Source organism: Sturnus vulgaris, chromosome Z, assembly GCF_052056855.1.
Source record: "Sturnus vulgaris isolate bStuVul1 chromosome Z, bStuVul1.hap1, whole genome shotgun sequence".
NCBI lineage: Eukaryota > Metazoa > Chordata > Aves > Passeriformes > Sturnidae > Sturnus > Sturnus vulgaris.
Genome location: NC_142283.1, coordinates 41,949,445 through 41,974,317, shown reverse-complemented (window position 1 = coordinate 41,974,317; position 24,873 = coordinate 41,949,445). Strand labels below are relative to the sequence as shown.

General features: G+C 36.1%; 1 protein-coding gene across 1 annotated transcript in view; it reads left to right on the top strand.

Moving 5' to 3' along the window:
• Window positions 1-24,254, top strand: part of LRRC2 (leucine rich repeat containing 2) — an 83,589-nt gene extending 59,335 nt beyond the window's left edge. The window contains exons 6-9 of the mRNA XM_088157009.1: window positions 16,566-16,711; window positions 18,824-18,979; window positions 20,776-20,912; window positions 22,354-24,254. Coding sequence (XP_088013135.1) covers window positions 16,566-16,711; window positions 18,824-18,979; window positions 20,776-20,912; window positions 22,354-22,403 — 489 coding nt within the window. The 3' untranslated portion in view covers window positions 22,404-24,254. The remainder of the gene's footprint in view (window positions 1-16,565; window positions 16,712-18,823; window positions 18,980-20,775; window positions 20,913-22,353) is intronic.
• The last annotated feature ends 619 nt before the right edge of the window (window positions 24,255-24,873 follow it).

Genomic DNA, 24,873 nt, shown 5'->3' with positions numbered 1-24,873 from the left:
ACAGTGTGGTTATACTGGATATTATATATTAAGAGTTACAGAGAGAAGGAGATGGATGGATTTATTTCAAAATTTCTTGTATATTTTGTGTGTGAATTCAAGCATTACTATGGAACAGGTATTTGTATTTTAATCATTGGATAGAACTCCTTTCACTATCATCATCATACAGGTTATGCCATAAATTTCTTCTTCCAGGAAAAATCCTGTATTATAAATAATATATTTTCTAATAAAAGTTTGTAAAAAAACAGCTCTGACCTTATTTTCAGGTGTGTTTTCTTCAGAAAGTATTACTTTCTACAGTTATTTACTGAACCACACAATTAGAGTTTTCTGTGCATGATATTTCAAAGAGACAGCTTTGTTGTGGATTTCTCTTTTTTTCTGCCAATAATGTTGCTGCAGCCAACAGTATCTATGTGACCCAAAGGAACTTCAATGAGAAGAGAGAGAATATGAAGAAGTTCTAATTTCCTCCATCCATGCCATCTGGTACTGCACATGCTGTCAATCACAGGACGGGCAAGTCATTCCACAGTACTAGGAACAAGACAGATATGCTTGCCGTAGATGTTCTCATACAGAAAACAAATTAAAAAGTTTTTTTTTTCAAAGTTATTCTTGAACAGTGTTCAATATTACATCTGAGGAGTCCCAGTAAGTGATCAGAATTTTTTCTGTATCATCTGGGTAGCACAAAATGAAGGAATGAGAGACTGTTTAAGCATATGAATAATTTTTCAAGCAGGGTGAGTATGAATGCCTAAATTTTCATGTCAATCCTGTATAAACTGATCTTTAAAATTCAGAGAAATTAAAAGGTTATGCTTCATGGCTGCTTTAACACCCTGTGATTTCAAAAGATCAAATTAAATATTGTTTTGTATTTCTGATGCACATGAAGACCTTTCAAAATCATAGAAAACTACCGTAAGATAGTTTGGGTTGGAAAGGATCCGTAAAGATCATCTAGTGCAACCCCGCCTCCAATGGGCAGGAACATCTTTAGCTAGAACATGTTTCTCAAGGCCCCATTCAATCTGACTTAGAATGTTTCCAGGAATAGGATATCTACTACCTCTCTGGGGAACCTGTACCAGTGTTTCACACCCTCATTATTAAAAATGCCTTCCTTATATCCTCTAATTCTAACCTCTTTTAGTTCAAAAACATTACCCCTTGTCCTATCACAATACTAAAAACTGTCTCCATCTTATTGGAAACACACTTTAAGAACTGAAAGGTCACAGTAAGGTCTCCCCTGAAACCTTTTCTTTTCCAGGTTAAACAACCCCAGCTCTCTCAGCCTGTCCTCACAGAGAAAGTTTTCCATTACTCTGATAATTTCTGTTCTCTTCTGGACTCACTCCAACAGTTCCACGTCCTTCCTGTGCAGGGACCCCAGAGCTGGGTGCAGGGTTCCAGCTGGGGTCTCACCAGAGCAGAGCAGAGGGGCAGAATCCCCTCCCTCCCCTGCTGCCCACACGGCTTTGGATGCAGCCCAGGACACGTTTGGCTTTCTGGGCTGGGAGTGCTCATGGCTGGGTCATGTCCAGCCTCTCACCCACCAGCACCCCCAAATCCTTCTGGGCAGAGCTGCTCTCCATCTGTTCATCCCCAGCCTGTGCTGATACCAGGGCTCTCCATAACCCAGTTGCAGCACCTTGCACTTGGTCTTGTTAAATCTCATGATGCATGGATCCAGTTCCCGAGTTAGTCCAGGTGCCTCTGGATGAAATCACATCACATCATCACATCATCACATCATCACATCATCACATCACATCACACATATCTCTCAGATCAACTGCACCACTCAGCTGGGTATCATCTGCAAATTTGTTGAGAGTTCATTTGATCCCACTGCTTATACCATCGATGAAGAAATTGAATAGCACTGTTCCAGTGGAGACCCCTGAGGCACACCACTTCCCACAAACCTCCATCCAGATTTTGAGACAGTGACCAGTATGCCAGGGATGACACCACCCAGCCAATTCCTCATTCACTGACCACTCCAGCCATTAAATCCCTGTGTCTCCACATCAATAAGTATGTTTTGGGGAACCATGTCAAAAGCTTGATAGAAATTCATACGGATGACTTGTGTAACTCTTACCTTATATGTTGAGGGAGTCATTCCACTGTAGAATGTAGAATTCCACCAGCCTGAGCAGGCATAACATTTCCTTGGTGAAGATCTGCTGGCTGTCCTGAATAACCTCCCAATCTTCTGTAAGCCTTAGCATATTGTATTTGGTTTGTGTGGCCAGGTTTTGGTAGTGTGAATGCTACAGGGGTGGCTTCTATCAGAAGCTTCTAGAAGCTTCCTCCAAGTCTGAGAGAGTCAGAGCCAAGGCTGGGCTGGGCAGAAATTATGGCAATGCTTCTGTTTCATTTAAGAATAAAGTAGAAGTTGTTATGTAGATGTAGTTGTAACAGAGAAGAGCGGGGCGAGAACGTGTGAGGGGAAAAACTCTGCAGGCACCAAGGTCAGTGGAGAAGGAGGAGGAGGAGCTGCTCCAGGCACCAGAGCTGATGTTCTGCTGCAGTCCCTGGTGCAGACCATGGTGAGACAGCTGTGTCCCATTAGCCCATGGAGGTCCACAGGGATGCAGAGCTCCACTTATAGCTTCACCTTGGCCTTCCTCATCCCATCCCTGTACAAGTGGACTGTGTTCCTGTAGTCTTCTCAGGTTATCTGTCCTTACTTCTTCTATACATTTTCTTCTTTCCCTTTAGTTTGACCAGCAGTTCCCTGCTTAGCTATTCCAGTCCTTTGTCATCCTTGCCTGATCGTTTATGCCTGGGGGTAGAAAGATCTTGCACACCTGGAAGGCATTCATCTGCCAGCTCTGTTTTTCACCCTTGTCCCTGACATAAGTTTCCCAAGGGATTGCTATTGACTAAGCTCTTGAAAAGCTGGAAATTTACTTTCCTAAAGCTCCGGGTCCTGACTTTACCCTTCGACTGACTCATATCCCTCAGGACTGTGAATTCCATCGGTGTATGATAACTGCAGCCCAGGTTGCCTGTAGTCTTTGTGTCACCAATTAGTTTACTTGCATTGATGACCTACAGGTCCAGGAATGCATCCCATCTGGAAAGGCTTTCTATGGTCACAGAAGTTACAACCGGTGTTATTTCTCTGCTTTGCTTACCTGAAAAATATAATTATAGATAGTTGTCTCTTAAATTGTTTAATAATGCTAACAGGTGTGACCCTAAAAATCCCCCTGACGTGATCAGTGAATTATTAGGCACTAACTTTAGCCACCTGTGCTTTTCAAACACGACAGAATACAGAACAGACATAAATATATTTTTATATATTAGTATGATTCCAATTGATATTTTATAACTGAGATTCAACAACTGGAAAATTTTCAGCCTCTTTTGTCCTCTTTTTTGTGTCTGTCCTGTCCTCTTCATCAAAGCCACACATTTAGGAGTAAGAACAGAGGCACAAGCTCTATGCATGTGTGTGGAGGCTTCAAATAAGTCCCCACTGGGCATCTTCATGTTACTTGTTGTCTTTGTGATTGGTGACTGACACATCTCAAAGCCATTACCTGGTAGGTGGGACACCAGCCATCTCTATAGAAATGTAAAATATGAGGTTGCTTTTCCAGCACATTATTCTTCAAACTCCTTTGCTTCTATGCCTGTCTCGTTTCATTGCTATTTTTTTTAATGTGTGTGACAATTATAAATAAAAAATGCAATCAAATGTGCAGGACATTACCTTCCCAGGGGTTTCACTATCCAATAAGGCACTGGAAGAACTCACCCATAGGTCCTTCCTGTCTTATTAAATGGGACTATAAAGAATCTGTTAAATCTTTACTTCTGTAAGATTTTTCATAGGTTGCAAAGGAGCCATGTATCATATTTGTTAAAAATGGAATTTTATTTGTGGGAGTTTTTTCAGAACCACAAAGCAGAGAGGAGTGCTGTAATAAAGGGATTAACTTAGTACTGGGAAGCCAGCCTCTGGTAAATTTTTCATTTTAAATCACTTGGAAGTGTCCAATTGGCTGTAATTGGGCCAGCATTTCTGTACACACATTTTTCAGTCTCAGAAGTGTTTTTCCAATTTCTTGGCTTGGTTGCATCACCATTAGACAGAATTTAATCTTATCCTTATTTGTTCAGGGCTTTATATTCTCTTTGAATTTGCTTAAAGCTCATGATAAGTTGCTTTCCAATGCAGTTGGTCAAAGTGTCAATCCATGCAAAACAACAGCTGTGTTATGGAACTGGTATAAGATGCAGTATCAAACCCTAGCAGGAGGGGTGTGAAACCCAAAAAAGCAGGTGCAAAGGTGTTAGGTGTCAGAAGAGATTCTCAGAGGCCTTACTGCTGCAGGAGTTCTCATAAATGTTTTAATAGTTGAGGGGCTAAAGAAGGACATGGATCTATGTTAGGAAATAGGATTATGCAGTTAGGCATGGGAAAATGTGTCAGTTGATCTCACTCTTGACACTGTGCATTCAAAGTCTTCTAATTAATATAGCATGATTTTGAAACCACTTCACTATGAGAATAAGTCAGCAGCTAATAATAGCAGTCCACTTCACTGGAGATCTGACCCATACTTACCTCCACGCTGTGGTGCCAGTGACCTTTTCTTTACCTTTCACATTGGGTCAGTAAAAGTAATATCACCTTTCACGGTCTAAAATGTTTTTGTAATAAGGAATGACAGACAAGTAATTTTACAGCATAAGGGAAGACTTAACAATGACCAAAGGGGCATAATGTCATCATGGCTATATCATTACAAAAAGCATGAATATAACTGTAAAATAATTCAGTGGTAGGAAAGAGTATTTGGTACTGTTCCAGCTCTGCTTTCTTTTTGAAAGCAAAATAGGCTTTCAAAATTCTACTAATATATCCTCCATTCATCTGTGAGATAATCTGAGGCAGATTTTATATAGCTACTGAATAGAAGCAGAGAGCAGAACAAATACATAGCACATGAGACTTGCATGTTTTGTCTTGCAGAAAAATGTCTCTGGTGCCAACATATATGAATTGATGAAAATCAAAACAGAGTTATAGTTGAAGGGAGAGAAAAACATGCTATTTATTTTTCCATAAAGTGCAGATAATGAGAGGTATTATTTATTCCTTAAGAAGAATAAAGTTGGAGAGTATAAGTGAAATTAATGTGTTTAATTTTTTACTAAATATATTTCTATCAGCTGTTAAATAATTACATGTAGTTGCATGATTGATCAACTCTTCACAGCTGTAAGAATACTTCGTAGGGCTGACTGTCATTTTTATTCATCATCATTGATCAGTGGGAAAGAGATAAAGACAGAGATAGCCTGATCAGTTGAAAGTAGACATAATCCTGGAATTTTTTAATCTCATATAGAACTCAGATAACATCTCTGCCTTACTAGTCCTGGAGAAAAGAGCACAGAATTATACCCAATGTAAATGGAAGAGATCTAAAATTTTTGAGGGAATTCAAAGAAGGATATGTCCCAGTTGTTCCTGCTTTACTTATTGAAGAGGTGCCAGCTCCCAAGCCTGGACTTCTGTCATTCTAAACTGCAGTACAAAGCAGGATGAGCTCAGGTTAAGAAATGAATGGCTGGAAAGCTCTGAACAAATACAAAAAATTGGAGACATTTCTTCACTTGTTGTTTAGACTATCCATCCAATTCACTATTTTGATTTGTCATAGAGCCATTTACTACTGATGGAGTTTAGAAGGAGATGTTTAATCTTATGAACAGTAAAAGCAAATGTTATAGAGGTCATGGAAAAGTTAAAACACAGCTTTGTAAGAATAAAATTTCCAGATTTCTCTTATCTTTTACTTTACAAAATCAATATTTTTATTTTTTTCTTCCTATCTCTTTTTAATTGACATGTGTTTTATTAGATTCTCCATCACCTGCATAACTGTAGCCACATCAGACTGCTACTTCCTGGACAATCCATGGTGATACTGGTAATCTTGGTTTGCCAGATTCTGTGACACAAAATTTGAGATCTCATGTGCCAGCTTACATGTGCAGTGCAGATGTTGGCATATGTGTGACCAGTGCTTGCCTGTGTGTAGAGTTTGTGTGAAGAATGTGTATGACTATGTGACAGAACTTCCCGTGGCTGTGTCTGGTTACACGAGACATGATTATATGGCTGCGTGACTGGGGAGTTTATGCACCACAGACTGCTGCTGAGGGCTAGCTGCTGCTGGCTCCCAGCTTCAGTCATGTCCTATGCTGGCTGCCATGTAGCCTTGAGGCTGTTATTTCATTTAATCTTGGAAAACAGAGCTGGTCAGTTAAAAGTTATGTCTGAAGGGTGTGACAGTGGTAGCAGAGGGGCTACAAGTTTCTGGATTGCATGTGGGCATCACCATTTAATAATTTGCTTTGTTCTTTTCTGCCATTATGGTTTGTCTTTGAATACACTCCTTTCAGTGAAGAGAGTTAGTTTAAGGAGAGGCCAGGCTACTTTAAACTGTCTTTAATATAGTTGAAATATTTTTCATTCTTAGTTATAAAATGCTCTTCAAAATAGTGGTTAGAGGCAACAAAAAGTTATTGAGATTAGAGGACCTAATGTGATGCTTCAGAACTGTAGAATGTTGAACTGCATTTTTCAAAAAAGGGGAAAAAATGAGGAAGTTTTAAAAATATAGGTAATCTTAAATCTCAGTTAATTTCATTGCCATAATTAAGGTCTTGATATATTTGTTATATTACATACCTGGAGTGATCCTCAGCATCTCAAGACTAGAGATCAGGAAATCTGTGTTATACTTTCTCTGCTGTACTTTTTCACCTTGGTAAGTGGCTTCCTGCCACTGTGATTCTATTCACTTTTCCCCATTTGCTTTTAGTGACTATTCATGGTATTGAAACAACACAATAGAGAACTCTTACCATGTGTTTTTTAGAGCATTGCATCACAGGTTTATTTGCAGTTTTTTGTGCTCTGGTTATAATGATAACACTACAGTAATAAACCCTAAATTGCAGATCTGCTTTACAAAATTTTAAACGTTTAGATGTTTTGATATTTGAAATCTCAATAAGCAGTATTATTCCACACGACCACCAGTGAGGTGTTTGTGTGTTGTAGTTGGTGTTGTTGTTGAGGCAAAGCAGGTGAAGAAGCAGGAATGGCCTTTGCAGGGGTTTCACAGAGATGTTTATTTCAGCCACGTGTGTGCACAGTCCCAGAGTTTAGTAGCAAAGGCAAAGGCAATGGTCTGGGGCTCTGGGTTAGGTACATGGGATGAGCAGGGCAGGGAAAGAAGTATCAGAGACCAAGGGGACATGGGGGTGTCACAAGGGTGGGACTGGGACATAGGGGCCAACAGGGAAACAGGGTGGGAATGACCGCAAGGCTGACAGACAGGGAGAGGGCAGGGGTTTGGAACAAGACAGGGATTGTTCTGACTTCATAGAACAGGAATTGTTATCAAAAGGACGTAACTAAGAGAGAGGCCTCTCGTATCTTTCTAACTGAGAGTGCCTTTCTAAGTCTCTTGTGGTATATTCTGAGCTTGAAAAAGTTCGAGCTGTGCTTCTTCGGACTGAGGCATAGAAATAGAGGTTTTTATTATTTGTGTAAATGTCAGTTTCCTCAGAATTCTGCAAAGTTATTAAAAACCATGTTGTCATTGCAAATTCTAGAATTTAATTGTGTAGAGGTTTCATTTTATCCAGAGGTGCAATGTTTTTTGGTTATGTTGCTCTTGTGAGGAACATTGGGAGGAAAAATGGTCATGAATTACCAATTTCTCGCTCAGTTGTTTTAACCTTTACAGTTTTTCCTAATCTTGATCTAGGCCTTTCAGAACTATGGTAAACCAAAAATTAAAAGAAAATAACAAAGTATTTCCATTCTGTTATTATTTGTTCTTCATCTCCACCATAATTTACCTAGAGAAATATTGGGAATTATTGTGTTTTGTGTGTAGTGTTGTTTTGCTTAATGGGAAGTAATTTGAGATTAATTACTGTATATCACGTTACATATATATCCAACTATTTATTTGATTTTTTGACCACTAATATATAGTGAGCACAAGACTTTCTCAAAGTTACTTTTTTCCATTTTTCCATATTTTCCCAGGTTTCAGACAGTTTAAGAAATGTTTTTGCATTAGCTTGTACTTCTCAGTATTAGGTTTTATTTGCAGTTGTGAAAATCTTGACAGCTTCAGATGCATGCTGTTAATAATAAACGTTACTACTATGTATTTGCTCAGCAGTCATACTTTCTTTTGTTATATTCATGTTTTTATATGCTCAAAGCATTATATAGGTATTTGTAAAATGCCATGGTCGCCGAAAATATTATCTGATATTGCATATGATATACACAAATATGTCAAAGATTTTTGTTTTATTGTTAAAAAATTACTAGGGCTATATATGTCTCTAGCAGCAATATGTAGCTAAACAAAGATAAGTCGCTTGGATGCAATCTGAAGGGAATTGAATAGTAAAACATCTGTTTGTAAGCTACTTATATTGATATAGGGCATAGAAATAAAAGTGTAAAATGTATCTGAACTTATACTGTTTCAGTACCATGAAAGCTGATTCTACACAATTTATCTTCTGAACACCTATGCTGGAATAAACCAGATGACTGATTCTGTTAGCCATTTTTTCAATTGCTTAAGAGACACAGGACAATATTTAGCAATTCAAGGAGCTTATGGAACAAGCCTTCAGCTGTGTTTGTGCCAGTATCTTCCTGAGGTACACTGAGGCAATGGAAGAAGTCTTGATATAATTTAGACCTAGCAGCTTCCCAGATATACAAGAGCCTCTTGGCTACACTGGGCTGATATATTCTATGAAGGCAGGTGTTTGGTTTATTTTAAAGACCATTTCAGCAAATGCCTTCATTAGTGCATAATGGAAAAAAACGAATCAGCCAATCAAATAACCAATCAAAAACCCAAGAAAAAGATAATTTCCAGACTTTCCTGTAAAAAGCAGACGATGTTTGTAGGCTTGCTATGTTATCATCCCGACCAAATATTACATGGCTGAGTAGAATTACAAGAGGGCTGCTCTCCAGAGCCTGTGCTACATCTCTGTAAATTTCACATTAGGGGAATTCTACCTCTAAAATGCATCTTGAAAGTCCAGCTTCATTGCAAGCTTTCCAAAGTATGTATATGAATAAGTATTCACTTAATATGTATCAGACACCTTAAATAAGAACAACATAACACAATGGGTGCCCTAATGTTACTTGGTCACAGACAGGTTGAAGTAGTGCAAAATAGCAATGAAGCACCAAGACCTGTAAAAATTCACAGCATCATGCTCTTATTGCACCCACAATCTCTTAGAAAGTAGTTAAATATCTGTATTGATCACTGTACACACAACATATGTGGCATACTTTAACTTTCTTGTCCAAGTCAGGAAATGACCTCTTGCATATCTGATTGTTTTACTAATATTAGCTTTATTTTCAATTTGGTTTTGCACGTTTGTGTCAAAGCAAGACATAAAAATCCCTAGAAATACTGTTAGAAAATAGGGAATTCTCTGGGAGGAGATATAGCCAAAATTTTTCCTGTTAGCTTTGTCACGGCCTGAAAAAAAGTATATAAAACCCATGAGTGTTTAGAACCACTATAAGAAACGAAGGAAGAGGAGGGAGAGAAAATTTGCTGTGATCCTGTCAAGCCAGAGAACAGTGGTGTGCTGTGTTCAATTGTTGACAGTGTCCTCAGCTGTAGGTTTGTGCACTGTCAGTGCCATACACGTGTAGTCTCTGGAGTTAAAGAAAAACAATTTTTATAATGGATATTTTACAACAATATGCTGGACTACATATGGTCCAATTCCAGACCAGATTTGTCACAATGTGCAAAGTATTTATATCTCCATTGTGAATTTCACAAATCTAGGCATATTCTTCATGAAACTCTTGCTTCAAGAAAAGACAAATCCAGATCCAAGTTGCAGGATTCTCCTGCTTGTAGACAATTATTCTCAGCTGCTGTAGTTCTCAGCGCCACAAATGGCAAGAATCTTGTGCATGGCTGATTTCTGGCTGATATTTCATGAAAGTTTTTTTTCCAAGCTTATCAGGCTATCTCTTCTTGACCTGGTGTAGAATACAGATTGTTGTTGTTGTCCAGCCTCAGTATATAAGGTGAAATAATTTCATCATCAATCATCAAAATGGGGTGATTGCAACAAATTAGAACTACAGAATCACATTCTTTTCTTTCTATTATTTTCTCCTACAATTTTCCTAATTATTTATTTTGCATCTGTCAGTATTGCATCATTACTTAGTTCTCTTCTGCTGATATTACCTCTTCAAACATCCTTGATAATATTTTCCTTTGAAGTGAATTTTGTTTTTTGTTTTATCAACATAAAACAAAATAGCCAATATATTGTAATTCTTTATTTGAGCTGTCATCTTTGTTTATGATATATTTTTCAAGTTGCTACAGAATTAAATTTCCATATCTTTTGGATGTTTTCCCAACACCCCATTTTGGAAAACAGTAATTTATTCTGGGTTTCAGAATGAGCTCAAATGAGTATACTCAGTTTTTTGAACCAGAAGGGTAACTTCACAGAGTGCATTGTGTTGTCATGGCAAATCAGAATCATTGTACATGCTTATATCATAATTAAGATGGCACAATCTGAATATATTTCTTCAATTGCTATGCATCTTGAAGCAGAAATGAAAAAATGTTTCTGGCTTTGTCTCTATTCTGTTGTGAGAGTAAGCACTTTTGATAATCTCTTGGTGAAGGAACAGAATATGTCTTTAAAGAGTCTTTTGATTGGTTCAAAGACACTTTGTCTCTAAACATGCTGGATAGATCCGTTAATGTCTGTGTGCTACTGACATTGCTCTTCTTCCTCTTTTAATGGTTTTAACTGAAACATATGAAAAGTACACTCCCAAAGTGAGCTACTAGACCAATTTAAGTGGATGAAAAATCTTTAATTGACTTTTGGTAGAGCCTAATTTTCCCTCCTAATGTGTGTCCTGAATTTACAAGTTTTGGAAATTAGAGTTTGAAATGACTTAATGATGGCAAAGCTCAATAATATGTGCAAACTATGTGTAGCTGCAACATCAAAGCTATGATAATTTAGTGTAAGTAATCAACATAAATTTATTTTTTGAGACAGAAGACTTGTCTTTAGCCCAGGAAATCAGTAATTGAGTACTTAATTTCATACATGTGACTCTTCTATTGGCTTGGAACAACACCTATACTTAGATTTAAACACGCAATCCACATTCTTAGGGATTTTAACTGTATGAAAACAGTCCTGCCCTTATTGCTATGTGATTCTCAATCACCTGTGAATGATCAATACTTGATGCTTTTGTGAACATTGCATGTATTGCATGTATTGCATATATTTTGTGAATATTGAATAAAACGGATTCCTTCATTTTTATTGTAGAGCTAATGAAAGATTTGTGCATACAAAAACCAGTACATTAATGATAAAAAAGTCCCTTTCCATGAACTTCTAATGCTAAGATTATGATAGCTATATTTACTCTATTAGACACTAAACTTTAGTTATTTGGACGATGACATAATGCACAGTGAAAAGGGATAATGTTATACTTCCAAGTAAATGTGTCTGTTGATGGATTAACTCTATAAAAGGTTTAGGATTTTAGCATTGAAAAATCAGAATGATGCCATCACAGTGAATGCTTTCTTTCACTTACATTTCTTGGGTATAGCTTACCAAGATATCACAATCCAACCACTGAGAAATGCCTCTGCCCTAATTAAGGTGCAAACACCATGTGCTGAAGGCAACAACACAGATTTTATTTAACAATCAATGTGAGGTATAAAGAAAGAAATAGAAAAGGCAGAGGAGAGAGAGAAATATCAAATAGAAGATATTTGCCACCCATGAATCCAGGAACATCCTGTTGGTTCTTAATCGCCCTGGATTTCTTGGTGGTGGTGTTCCTAAGGTCTTTCAAAACTCTTCACTATTTGTACATTTTAGCAAACAAAAGAATTCGTGCTCATTGGCTACACTGTTCTCATATTCTATTGGTCATGTAAGTACCTCACTTCTAATGATAATAAGTCCACATCTTTAGTTTTCCTCTTCTTTTGAGTGGGTGGGTGTCTTGGGTTGGTGGGCTGTGAGTCAGTCCTCATAATCTTCCCCTGCAGGAATTATCTTACCCAGGTGGAGATGACTTCAGCACAGTTGGAGTTGACTTTCCTTAAGGCCCATAAATTCTGCATTCTTTGTGCTCATTTTCAGTGATAGATTCTTCTCTCCAGGCGTTGTTAATGTCCCCGTGAGATAACACTCAGACAATGGCACCACCTTTATGTTATCTCAAGCACCTGATGTGGTGGCTTAATTTACTCTCCAAGTTCTTGGTATCCATAGAGGCATCTTCTGGGGGGCTTTGGTGATTGTGGATGCTATCCATACCATAGTTTGGGCTGAGCTTTGTTTGACTGGAGATAAGCATATGAGCAGTGGCTTCTTTACACTGTTTACCACAGTGTGAATTGTTTTCTGGATGCGTTGTCCAGGATGCACTCCCCAGATCTCACCTCCACCAGGCCTGGAGTTAGTGCCATCCTGTCACTCCATAATGTGCTTATGTCTCTCATGTCATGGCAAAGCCCTTCTCCTTAATGCTCGCCTTAACAACTTTTGAGACAGACGACTGTGCTGTATGAGGCATTGCATAAGGTGCAACCAAATGAAGAGCTGTTTCATTTCATGTGTTTTTTGGGCTTCAGAAGGTTTTATCACAAAACACATGAAATTAGTACTCTGTTTCTAAGCCATTGTATTGACTGTTGAATGCCTTTGTCTTATCAAGTTTAAGAGTCCAGTTTAGCAGTTTGGTGGTGAACTGGGCAATAAATACACAACTCTATCTTCATGAAAGGTATCTTCTGCCTCCAAAGATTCTTGTATAAATTTCTGTAATTGATGCTTTTATCCATGAATGTCAATGAGATTGTAGAAGAGGTTCCACTTACAGCTCAATGAAAGAAAAAGTAGGCACTTGATTTGAAGTCATGATATCTAAGTGAACAACTATTCAGTTTGCTCCTAGGGTGTTTCTTTTTCATATATATCCTACTGTGTTGGGCAGGTTAATAATGAGTGTAAATTTATGGGCAACAATAAATGTGATAGCCTATACTACTGAAGTGGTACAAGTTTTCTCTGACTTCACTTCTGAAATTTCTGGGCAAAAATGCATTTATAATGCATGGATGGACATTTCTATGTTAATCCTTTGCATGTCTTATCATGTATTGACTTTGACAGGTTTCAGTTTCTGTTGTTTGCATGTCACTGAAAAACATGGTATATTAATACAACATTACACCTTTTAATGTGTTGATGCTAAACAGTAGGCAATAAACAGTAGGCAATTCGTGGTAAAAAAACATGCAACCTTATGCCCAAATCCCTTTTACAGCAAAAAAGCAGAAGAAAAATAAAACCACACCCATTAATCAAATAATAGTTCAGTCCAACACATGTTGTCCTTTTCTTTCAACTGAAGGTTTAACTGCCAGAGAGAAAAAGAAGCAGTGGGCTTCTACAATGTTATCTGGTTTAATTCTATGCACAAAATTATGAAGATAATTTAAATGGTGCAGTTTGTCAAAGAAAAATGACAAGAATGATTAAACATAAGTACCACAATAAGTCTGTCCAGGTAGCTAGACTATTAAATATGGCTATTTTTTTTTTTAATGGAACTTGTAGAAAGGCTATATAATGATTGATTCAAAGTTGTGTCATAAAGAAAAATAGTAAAAATCAACATCAAGCAGAAATGAATGATAACTTAAAAATTATATGGGAGCCATGCTAGTTTGAAATGTAAAAGGTGCAAAAATCCATCAGTCCTTTAAAAAGAAATAAAATACAGAGTGTTTTCTTCAGAAGATATAAACACAGCTGCCATAATTTCTAATGCATCATCTATCACAGCCATTTTTTGGTAACATATCATGAAGATATTAAATTAAAAACTCCATTAGGTCTCAACATATTCTAGAAAATGGACAGCTTTGTTAAACCTTACCCTAAAAGTACAAGTACTGAGGACTTGCAGCATAGCAATATAACCATGGTTCCAAATGTTCTGTGGCATGCTGAACCAAAATTTGTATTGATAGAGTAGATGGTCTTATGTTTTGTTTGTACAATTTTATGGGAAGACAAACTCCTGAAAATCTATATTCTAATCTTATCAAGTATTAAAGTATTAAACTAATCTATATACCATACTATTTGAAAAACAGAAGAAACAGCTATATTTCTTAAAAAGGATAATACTACTATATTAAGATTCTGTAACATTTGCTTTGTAACATTTAATTCAATAAAGCACTTTTTGGGAAGACTAGTTGAATAAATATAAATTTACCATCTAATCTTAGTGTTACCAAGCTGTTTCTGTGTGACAGGTGACTGCATGTAAAACCAAAGTGTTTAGGAACTTGAGTGAACAGCAAAGCGAGAATATTTCAACATATATCTGCTATTCTGTACTTAGAGGTTGGGATTTTTCTTCTTTGGGGACGGTTTGACAACATTTTGGGTGGCATTTAAGCCTGTGGGATATAATTTTAATTACTGCAAAATTTTTGGGAGGAGAGTTTGTTAAAATACATGTACCAGCAGTTATAGCAAGTTATTCTGAGTTCAGAGAAACTTTAAATATTTGCTTGGAATTTGAGATTGTGATGATAATTTAAAACATAAAGTTATTGCTGTATAAAGATAGGGCCTGTTATTTTCTATACTGTCTTGTTGCTACAATCTAGAAGGGTAACTCTGCTTTTTTTGTTTGAAGAGAGATTCTGTTTTCTGAAAAAAGATACCGTATCTGGAAACTTTGCAGTATATGACTGAATGTTCATTGCTTTTAGTCAGTCCCCTGACAAAATGTGACAAAATGGTGGGAAAGTAAAAAGTGTCACAATAAAATGTGTTTGCCTGCTCTGAATCTGCAGTGGGACATATCCATGGTGATGACTCACCACAACTGTTTTAAGAGAGTGGCAGGGGGGAGATTTTGAAATTATACTTTGACTTCAGGAACTCTGAACCTCGATTATGTTTCTTAAAAATAAACTTCATTGTGTAGTAATTTTTAATGGGATATTTTCAGTAAAGTGCCCCAAAAATTTTTCTCAAGATATGAGATTTTGCAGCTTATGAGGTTATAACTAGAAAAAAAAGTAACAGCAAGCAAATAAAATCCACAAAACCCCAAACCAAACAAGAAACCTACATCCCACAAGAAAACCCCAACAAAACGACAAAACCCACAAAAAACCAAGAAACCCCCAAACAAACAACAAAAACCACACAAAAAAACCACCATCAAAAAGTCTCTAAAGAAAGTAGCTCTGTCACAGAACCATGCTGTGAATGTGAGGATTTTAAATAGCAAGGGTTAAATTAAGATGAAAGTCTGGCAATATTGCAATAAAAAGGAGCTTGAATAGATAATATAAAAAGATTCCAGGTCTTAATTCTTAATAATTAAAAAATAATTGTCAAGGATTCAGAATTTATTTTATTACTTTATAATTTTTTTTCAGATTTTGTCCTTTGCAAGTGTTGTACTCACCTTAGAAGCTGAAAATATGTTTGGTTTGAGGCCTTTTTCTATATTCTAAAGTACCTTCAGGCAAAGGCCAAAGAAATTTTTTTGCTACTTTTTTTCTCTATCATGATCTGTAGAATTTGATAATGATGAAATAAAATTTTGATTCTAAAATACTTTTTTTGTTAACATTTATACTCCTTTGACATTCACTTTAGCCAGCTACACAGTTTTATGAACACTGGTAGAGTGCATAATCGATTCACTACACAGAGAGCTCTATTCAACACTTTAATTTCTTTAACAGGTATATTTTACATTTGTACTTACTCTTCATTACATTTAGTATTTAATACTTAAAAATAGAATTCCTTTGAAAATTATTCCAATAAAATATCTAGTGTACTTTATTATATATTTACTTTGCAGTACGGAAGATATATTTTTAAAGATCTTTGAAAAATATTGGAGCAAATTATCTGTTGGCTTAAATTGATGGTTTCATTTTTTCATTGTGCCGTAGTATTACACTCTCAGTGCACAGTAGAGTTATAGTGAAGGGAATCTTTGTAATTTTGATAGGGGTTATCAAATCTCTGATTTTGAGAATGGTAATCTGGTATCTATCAGTTATAAGAATTGTCTTTTGTTACCTCAGAACCAAGTAATTTTCTGGTTCCATAAAGAATAAAAATTTCATTCAATCCCCTGATGCTGTTAGAAAGGTGGTGAACAATTTGGGAGGTAGGTATTTCTGAATTACTTTTTTTTTATAAAACGATGACTAAAAGACAAGGCTGGCAAAATGGTTGAATAAAAAAATAATGAATTCTTATCTTTCTAAATGCTTTTAGAGGAATAAAAATGGTTGATGAATGAAATGTCTTCTTGTGTTTGCAAAAAGTAACTAAAATAAAGCACTACTTCTTTCTAGCTAAGTAACCTGAAACAACTCACATTTTTGGATGTGTCAGCAAACAAGTTCCATTCTATTCCAATTTGTGTACTCCGGATGTCTAATTTGCAGTGGTTGGATATTAGCAGCAACTGCCTGAAAGATCTCCCAGAAGACATAGACAGGTAGTTTATGTTTTAATTCAATGACAGGTATAGGAACTCTTAAATCGATTTAGAAAGTAACAAGCTTCCGAGGGACACTGTTGATGGAAAGTCACATTTGGAAATGCATCAAGTATTTTTGCATGCAGATATTTCTGTTATTATTGATGGGCTGGGTCCGAGAACAAAAACTAATTTTACTAGCTCATTGATGGCAGTCAGTTAACAAAATATATTTTCGGCTGCTTTCATACTAATTTGTCATTATATTTAGACATAAATTTGGGAAGTTCACCAGATAAACTCTGCCCCAGTTCCAGCAAAGGGGGCTCACCATATGGAATTGGCAGCAGTAACTCTCTGGAGAGTGGATGGGGAGGAGGAAAAGGTGAACTAAAGCATATTTAAGTTACTCAAAGAGCCCGAAAAATCTTAATAAAGAAGAAAAATATTGGTAAGACTCAAAAACCCTATTGACAGTTTTTCCCTTCTACTCTGAAGTATATATGAATATGTGCACAAATACTCACTCTCCCAGTTTAGATAACCACTATGAACTAGTTTTTAAAAAAATCATGCTGATCCTTTTAATGGGACTTGCTAGCCTGAGAAAGCACTTTTCTTATCCCTGAGTTTATCTATTCACTCTAGAGTGGTGCAGCGACTTGGGTTATGAAACTTTACCTAGCCTTCAGTGAAAAATCCCAAACATATTAACTAAATTTCATTTTAAAATATTCAGGGTTATTTACTTATTTATCTGGGAATAGAAATCTGCCCTGAGGCAGAAGAAACTTCAGAGTAAACTCATTCACTCCTAACTTTCACAAGGCCTTTTTTGCAGGGCAAAGCCACTTTTCTGGGACATTGTATAATCACAGATTATTCTGACAGCAGCGCTGGTCTTAAATTGTGTTAGTAATTCACAACAAACAACATAAACTTGTCATTTTTTCTGGGGATCTGACCAGAGGTTTAACTAATTCGAAGAGTTCGTAATAGGGTATTCTTTTAGGGAAGAATACCCTTTCAACTTAAAGAACACTTTTTTCCCTGCAACCTATATTCCTTTATCATCAAAATATTCCCTTTCAACATTTAATCTTCTCCATTTTGTACTGAGTTGTCAGATTTGATGCTAGAATATCATAATCAGACTCCAAAAGTAAGGTTTTCTTTGTTTCACTTTGGGTTCATGTGCATATGGAGGACTAAAAAATGTCAGGATATCCTCACATCAGTAAACTTATACTCTCATTCAGGCTCATTATTTCAATGCCTGTGGTGTCAAGGAACCTCAGTGAATTAACATTGTCTGTAATACTATTATAATAGTCTGTGATTAATAAAGATGAGTTGATAGTAAACTGAAGCTTTACTTAATATTTTTACCTGAATTCAAACAAACCACATGGGCCTGATAAGCATAGCCTGCCAACAGCGTTTTAGGAATGGACCCTTCCAACCAAATAAGACAAATTTGTTTCATCAATTTGCTATGCTTTTTGTCTTCGACCTAATACACGGAATAAAGGCAAAGACACAAAATTCTATTGCATTGGGAAAAGCCAGGGGAAATAAAAGTTCCTCCACAAAACACAGTCATTAAATTGATTTCATTGGGACAACTTGCAAGAGCCTTTTGACGAGGAGCTGGTCTTTCTCTTGCTCCCCACAGTATTAATTACTAGTGAAAAACAATAGATAGGGATGTGCTGCCTACCACAGACAAATCTAATTCATAGAAACCAGCATATGGGCAAAGGTGTGAGCTGGTGGCCTGTATTTTTCATTAGTTACAGGATGCACATGGTGAGGCTTTATATCATGTTCTGTCAACATTTTCTGTATGAAAGCACAGTAAATTTTGTAACCTTTTCTCTTGAGCATGCTTCTGATTACTTGTCAGAGGTATGCTATTAGTACTATAATGCTGAAACAGTACTGGAGATTTCCATTAAAGTTGATAAAATTTTGTGAAAGTAGTGTTTGAGTGACTTTTTAAGAAGACAAAGTTGTTGCATGTAGTTGCTCCTATTATACATTTAGATTAAGTCAGTATTACTATCTTGGATAGATGCTCCTATTTGAAATAAATATTTTACGTCATCTCTATCTTTGACATCTTTACAGGTTAGAAGAATTGCAGACACTTCTCCTACAGAAAAACAAGTTGACTTATCTTCCACGACCTCTTGTCAATATGTCAAAGCTCAGTTTGCTAGTTGTCAGTGGTGATGACCTGGTTGAGATACCCACAGCCATCTGTGAGTCAACCACAGGTTTAAAGTAAGTAAAAGTGAGAGGGAAAGGGAAATATTCTTAAGAAGATAAGGTAAGATACAGGAGAAATGCTTTCACCAGCATCAGTTTCTACAAACTTTAGCCCAATTTATATCAGAGTGATAAAAGAGGCACTAAAAAGATTAGAAATTACAGAGGATCTGCAGTTTCATGATTTTAATAATGATTTTCATCATTACCAGTTACCCACACTGTGCATCTGTGTGTCTAAACTGCTATTTCTGGGTAGACTGGGTCATAGTATCTCCAGCTGTGGAGTTGCAAAACCATGCTTCAGAGTGGGACCAGTAGCCTGGAAGCGAACTGCTGATAAGCTCAGTGCTGACAAAAGCATCTTGCTGGGAGAGGGAGACGTGGCTAGTAAAATGTTAAGTAAGGTCACATGCGTTTAACAGTTCTTTACTGTGAAATACCATCTTACTGCTGCATGCAGGATAAGACTAAAATACTTTTTAGTCTGCAATTGCAGAGATACTGCATTTCTGCAGGCAATGTTCACGTTTTTGATTATGGAACCATTTCAGACTCTATACTGTGTCTGGCTTGGAGTGGAGCTAGCTGTGGATGGAATTTTTTTCCTCTCTTAGAGCTATTCCTTGCACTGGTAGCTAGGAAGGTGTTGATAACACCTTTAGCAATTGCAGAAGAGTGGTGGCACAGCATGAAGGCTGTATCTCCAGCCCTCCCTTAAGAAAGGCACCATAGGCTGAGGGTGAGCTGGAGGTTGGGAGGGAACAGCCAGAACAGTTGACTCCAATTGTCCAAAGGGACATTTCATATCATATGGTGTCATGTTCAGCATATAAAGCTAAGAGAAAGGAGAGGGATGGTGGATCATGTGTTATTGAAGTTTTTGTCTCCCAAAGAAACCAACTACATATACTGAGTCTCCACTTCCCAGGAAATGTCTGAACAGTACCTGTTGAGAAGCAGAGAGTAATTTTTTTGCTTTGCTTTTCTTCTATGCATAGGCTTTACTTTTCTCATTAAGCTTATCTACAATTTTTTCATCTGCTATTCTCACTTGTCTAGTTGAGGAGAGAGGCAGAGAGAGGTGCTTGGTGGGCACCTGGGCTAACAAGTTAACTGATCACAAACTCACAGCAATTCATCAGATTTTTATAAAGCCATGTGATTTGTTGGAATATTTGTTCTTCTGAAAGTAACAAATTTTTATTTTTTTCCTCCTTGGAGTGAAAATTAGAGATTTTCAGAATGCTATGCACTTACTTGCACATTATATAAGTTGTTTATGTAGCCACCTGGTTTTTCACCTGCGAAGTGTAGCTTCACAAAATTTGCAATTACAAAGTAATTCATGCCCTGTCATGTTTTGTAAAAGACAAGTAATGTAATAACCAAAAAATGGAGGCATATATCGTCAGCTTAATGATTCTGGCAAAATTCCAGATTGCTAGGCAATATTGTTAGGATGGAGTTCATGTTGCTGTTTAACAAATGCGGAAATTACAGTGTAGTTGGCCAGAAGTTCTGTAATAAAGAACTGTACTTATTATTATTGCAAGGAATGATTTACGTAGATAGATGGAGAAAAGATAAACCTGATCATTTTTATATGGAAAGTGGATTATAGAGAAAGTTCTGTTTGAAATCTGTATTTCTAATAATAGATGTATCCTAACTACGTCATAATGCAAAATTGAGCTAATGTTCTTCACATTTCTGCTTCTGGCTCTGGTAGCAATTTCTAAAATGCCATTCATTATGGCCAGTGGCGTTCAGGAGCCTGTACATATATTTGTGTGTTAATCTCTCTCTAGATTTGTAAGTCTCAAGGACAGTCCAGTTGAAAGGATTGTATGTGAAGACACTGAAGAAATTATAGAAAATGAACGTGAACGTGAGCAAGTGGAGAAAGAGTTTATGAAAGCATATATTGAAGACCTAAGGGAAAGGGGTATGTGTAAATGTGCAGTGAGCTCCCTGCTATCTTGGATATAAATGCAGACATATATCGTGAACATTTATTTTTAAGAGGACAAGCAACATGCCCTTAAACTCTAGTTGTCTTTTATGGTATTAAATAAGACTAACAGTGAAATGCCAAATCTTCTTTGTTAAAAGTTTGGACCCTGATAAGACCCTTGATATTGAACAAATGTATACAAAATTAATTGTGTTTGTATGTGCCTGAACCTTAATTGATTGATGATGTACACAAAGAATATTCTCATTCTCTAGATTTACTTGGGGTATTTCTCTTGGGGTTAGTATTGGTGATTTTGAATTCCTGAAGAAGTGCTTCTTCTCCTCAAAAAGAAGCACAGTGTATATATGAAAGCCTCATTGTATTGGCAGAATATTCCTTGACAATATTATCTGCTTCAAGGTACTATTTAACCATTGTACAATTATAGTAAAATACCTGGTTTTATCTTTATTACATAGCACCTGAAACTTTACATTTTACTTCATGTTGCTATTCTGTTCTATATTTACCATCATTGAGAAATTCTCGCTCTCTTGAGTGTTAGGGAAAAGGGGAAACTCTCCTGTGAGACAGAATAGCCCATAGGGTCATTTTAACTCCTTTAATACTTTATGTGTAGAAAGGACATTTTGTGGAATGAATCTTACAGATTTCCTTGCATTGAATTTAAGGGTTTATGTAGTGGTCCTACAAAACCTGTTAGAAGAGATATATACATAAAGGCCACAGGGTGTGGCTTCATGGTGCTTTTCATGTTCTCATGCCAGACTTCTGTTCGTTAACACCTGTAAGCTGTGCATATGATTATTCATTCTGCCTATTTCTAAATTAAAGTCTGCTATAAAAGTGATTCTGATAATGGTAACAACTGTGTTTAAAATGGAGAGAAGAAAGAAATGGAGGAAAAACTAAGGTTATAACTTGGCTTTAGAGGCAGCCATAAAATATGTAGTGATGGAGTTGTATCTACAGTCTTAGGAAATGTGGAGGTCAGTCAGGCTGCCTGAAAACCTGCATTTGGCCCTATTGAGAATAGGCCAGCTTTATGCTCTTCTAGGGCAAAGCAGCTCAGGGATACAGTTTTCTTCCTTCCTAGACAGAACTTACCTACCTGCTTTTTATGAAGAATTTGGATCATGAATCACTTCTGTATTTCCTGCTTCTGAACTTTTGTGCTACTTTTGTGCTATAGATAATGCCAATTCCTGCTATTGAAAAATAAACTGTAGAAGGAATGTCTTCTATAAAAGATGAACCAGCTGAATTTCTGAAAGATAGCAGAGAGATAATTTGTAGAGTACCTTTGAAACAAGACTAAACCCAGTTGTTTCTAGTTAAGGGCCCCATTTATTTGTGCTGGATTACATAGCTAAAATCTGAGATTTATTTCTTTTTTCTCTTTTTGCAGAGTCTACTCCTTCCTACACTACAAAAGTAATGCTCAGTCTCCAGCTCTGAAGATTAAAAATCTCTGTATCTCTACTGAACATCTGAATAACTCTCTTTTTATCCACCTGAATAGTAAACACAGGGAAATATAGGTGGCCAGAATGACATCAAAATCATATTGAATTATTTATTTGTTTCTGTAGTCTTTTCAGTCTTTTCAGGTAACTACAGATAAAACCTTCTTAAGACGCTGTTTCACTGTTTTAGTCAATATGTTTATTTTCAAGTTCACAAGAACAGCCATTAATTTGCATGTGTACCTGCTGAAAGTAATTATTTACTGTAATTAAGTATACACAGGCATAGCTGAAGAATTATGACATTGCATGTTCTAGTTGAAACAGTGAAACACAAAACATGCTCTTAGGAAGAGATTTGATTTTATAAAAGGGGATCGACTGATTTAGAAAGTGAATGTAATCTGTTGTTTTCTTAAGACCAAACACACATTTAGGTATTTACAATATTCAAATGAGAAGACACCCATAGTTTGCATTTACATTCTGTTCTTCATGAAAATTGTTCTTTGAATTTTCAGTTTAGATAAATTTCAACAACTTTACATATAGAAACAGTAGCAATTCTCATTTTTTCAAGCATATTTTAAGCTTTTATGTGTTTGCAAATTCAAGTACCAAAGTGATTGAAATTTCTGCGCTAAGCAGTCTTATACTATAATAGCATACTAAGCAAGATTTTAAGGGACTAAGTGGTGTCAGCTAATGCTATCAGCAAAATGATGATACAGGTCTAATATTAATGGTTTTAGATCACAGGGTTTTGTGGACATTTGTTGGAATTTTCCAAGTTGTGTAAGAATGAATTTGCTGGTAAAACATTATTTTGCTTGTTGTTTTATAATCTGTTTATATACAATTATTTAAGTGTATATAGAGTAGAGTTTCAGAAACCTAGTTTTACATGTACTTTTTGTTTAATAAAGCAATCTTTTTAATTTAAAACACTTGAGACTTTGAGAATTGAGACTCAACCTAGACTCAAATTCTAAAATTTAAATAGTCCTAAACTTATGAGTGCAGTTAGGTGAGACAATATTTGCATCTTTGTTTTTTGTTATGGATGAGCTATTTTCAGTTTTGTGCAGTAGAGCCATAAGTAGCCATATTTAAAAAGAAAGCAATGAAAGATAAGCTCCTCCAGCTTCTGTATAGAAAATGAACTTGTTTTCTTTTCTTTTTAACATTCTAGCATTTAATCTTTTAAAAGAAAATAATTAAATATTAAGTGGGTTATTTATTCCACTTATAGACTTCTGCAGTTATATTACTATCAAAATGAAACTCTCTCATATTGGACTCTAGGTGTTAATCCACATTTTAAGCAAGTTTTGATCTAAGGGGAAGTTAAGAAAAATAAGAAAAATTGACATTGATCTGAAGCAGAACAATAGAAGACAATTTTGTTATTATCATGAAGAAATTGAAATAGGAAAAAATAGTGTCAAAGTGTCAATAGAGAAATTAGGCTATGTGAAACTATCCTACCAAACTTTCTTTTATTGAAATTGTAAATTTAGTTAAGTATTGATAATGATGTAATAAATTTCTATATGACATCTGTTCTGATATTGCTTGAAATTCTCCTTCTAGAATTCTATCATAGTCTAATATGATCCAGTGAAAATTATAAGACTGGAAATCACAAAAACTGTATTTATAGAATGGAGTTGTAACTACAAAAAACTAGAGATGCAAACACAACTAACAAAACAAAAGCGCCAGTGCAAATTATACGATCAGCAGTATTGGATATATAAACAGAAAGTACATGAATAGAGAAGTCATATTAGTCCTTAGCATTGCTTCTAATCTTACTCAAAAATTTTTTGCTGTTCACAGATAGGAGTGCTACAAATAATTTGGGGACAGATACAAAAAATTAGCATAAATAAAACCCATGTATTTTTAAGTTCATTGAACAGCATTGTTCATTTACTTGTCAATATTTAAAAATTCAAGATCACTGTCTAGATGTCTAGAAGCATGATTTTTTAATGCAGCAGGCAAACATAAGGCAGAAGACTAGAACTTGAATTCACATATCTGAATTAGAAACAAAAGGTCTGTTTTTCTGTAAAAGTAACCATGGGATTATCTGTAAAACACAAATTCTCAATCACTAGCAATCTTTACATTAAGGTTAACACTTTCCTAAAAGAAATCTGTAACAATTAGGTCATGGAAAATGCAAGGTCAGTAGTATACAGGGGGTCCAAATAGTGTTCTCTAACTTGACTTCAGACATCTGTCAATCCAATTTCCATGGAAACACAGGTTGATTTCAATTGGAAGGGACATTCAAAATCATTCATCCCAATACCTTTCTCATAGACACAGACATCTTTCATTAGATCAGGTTTTTCAAAGCCCGGTCCAAGCTGACCACGAATATTTTCCACGATGGGGTACCTACAACATCCAGTGACTTGCTAATCTTGTCATAAAGATTTTCTTCCTTA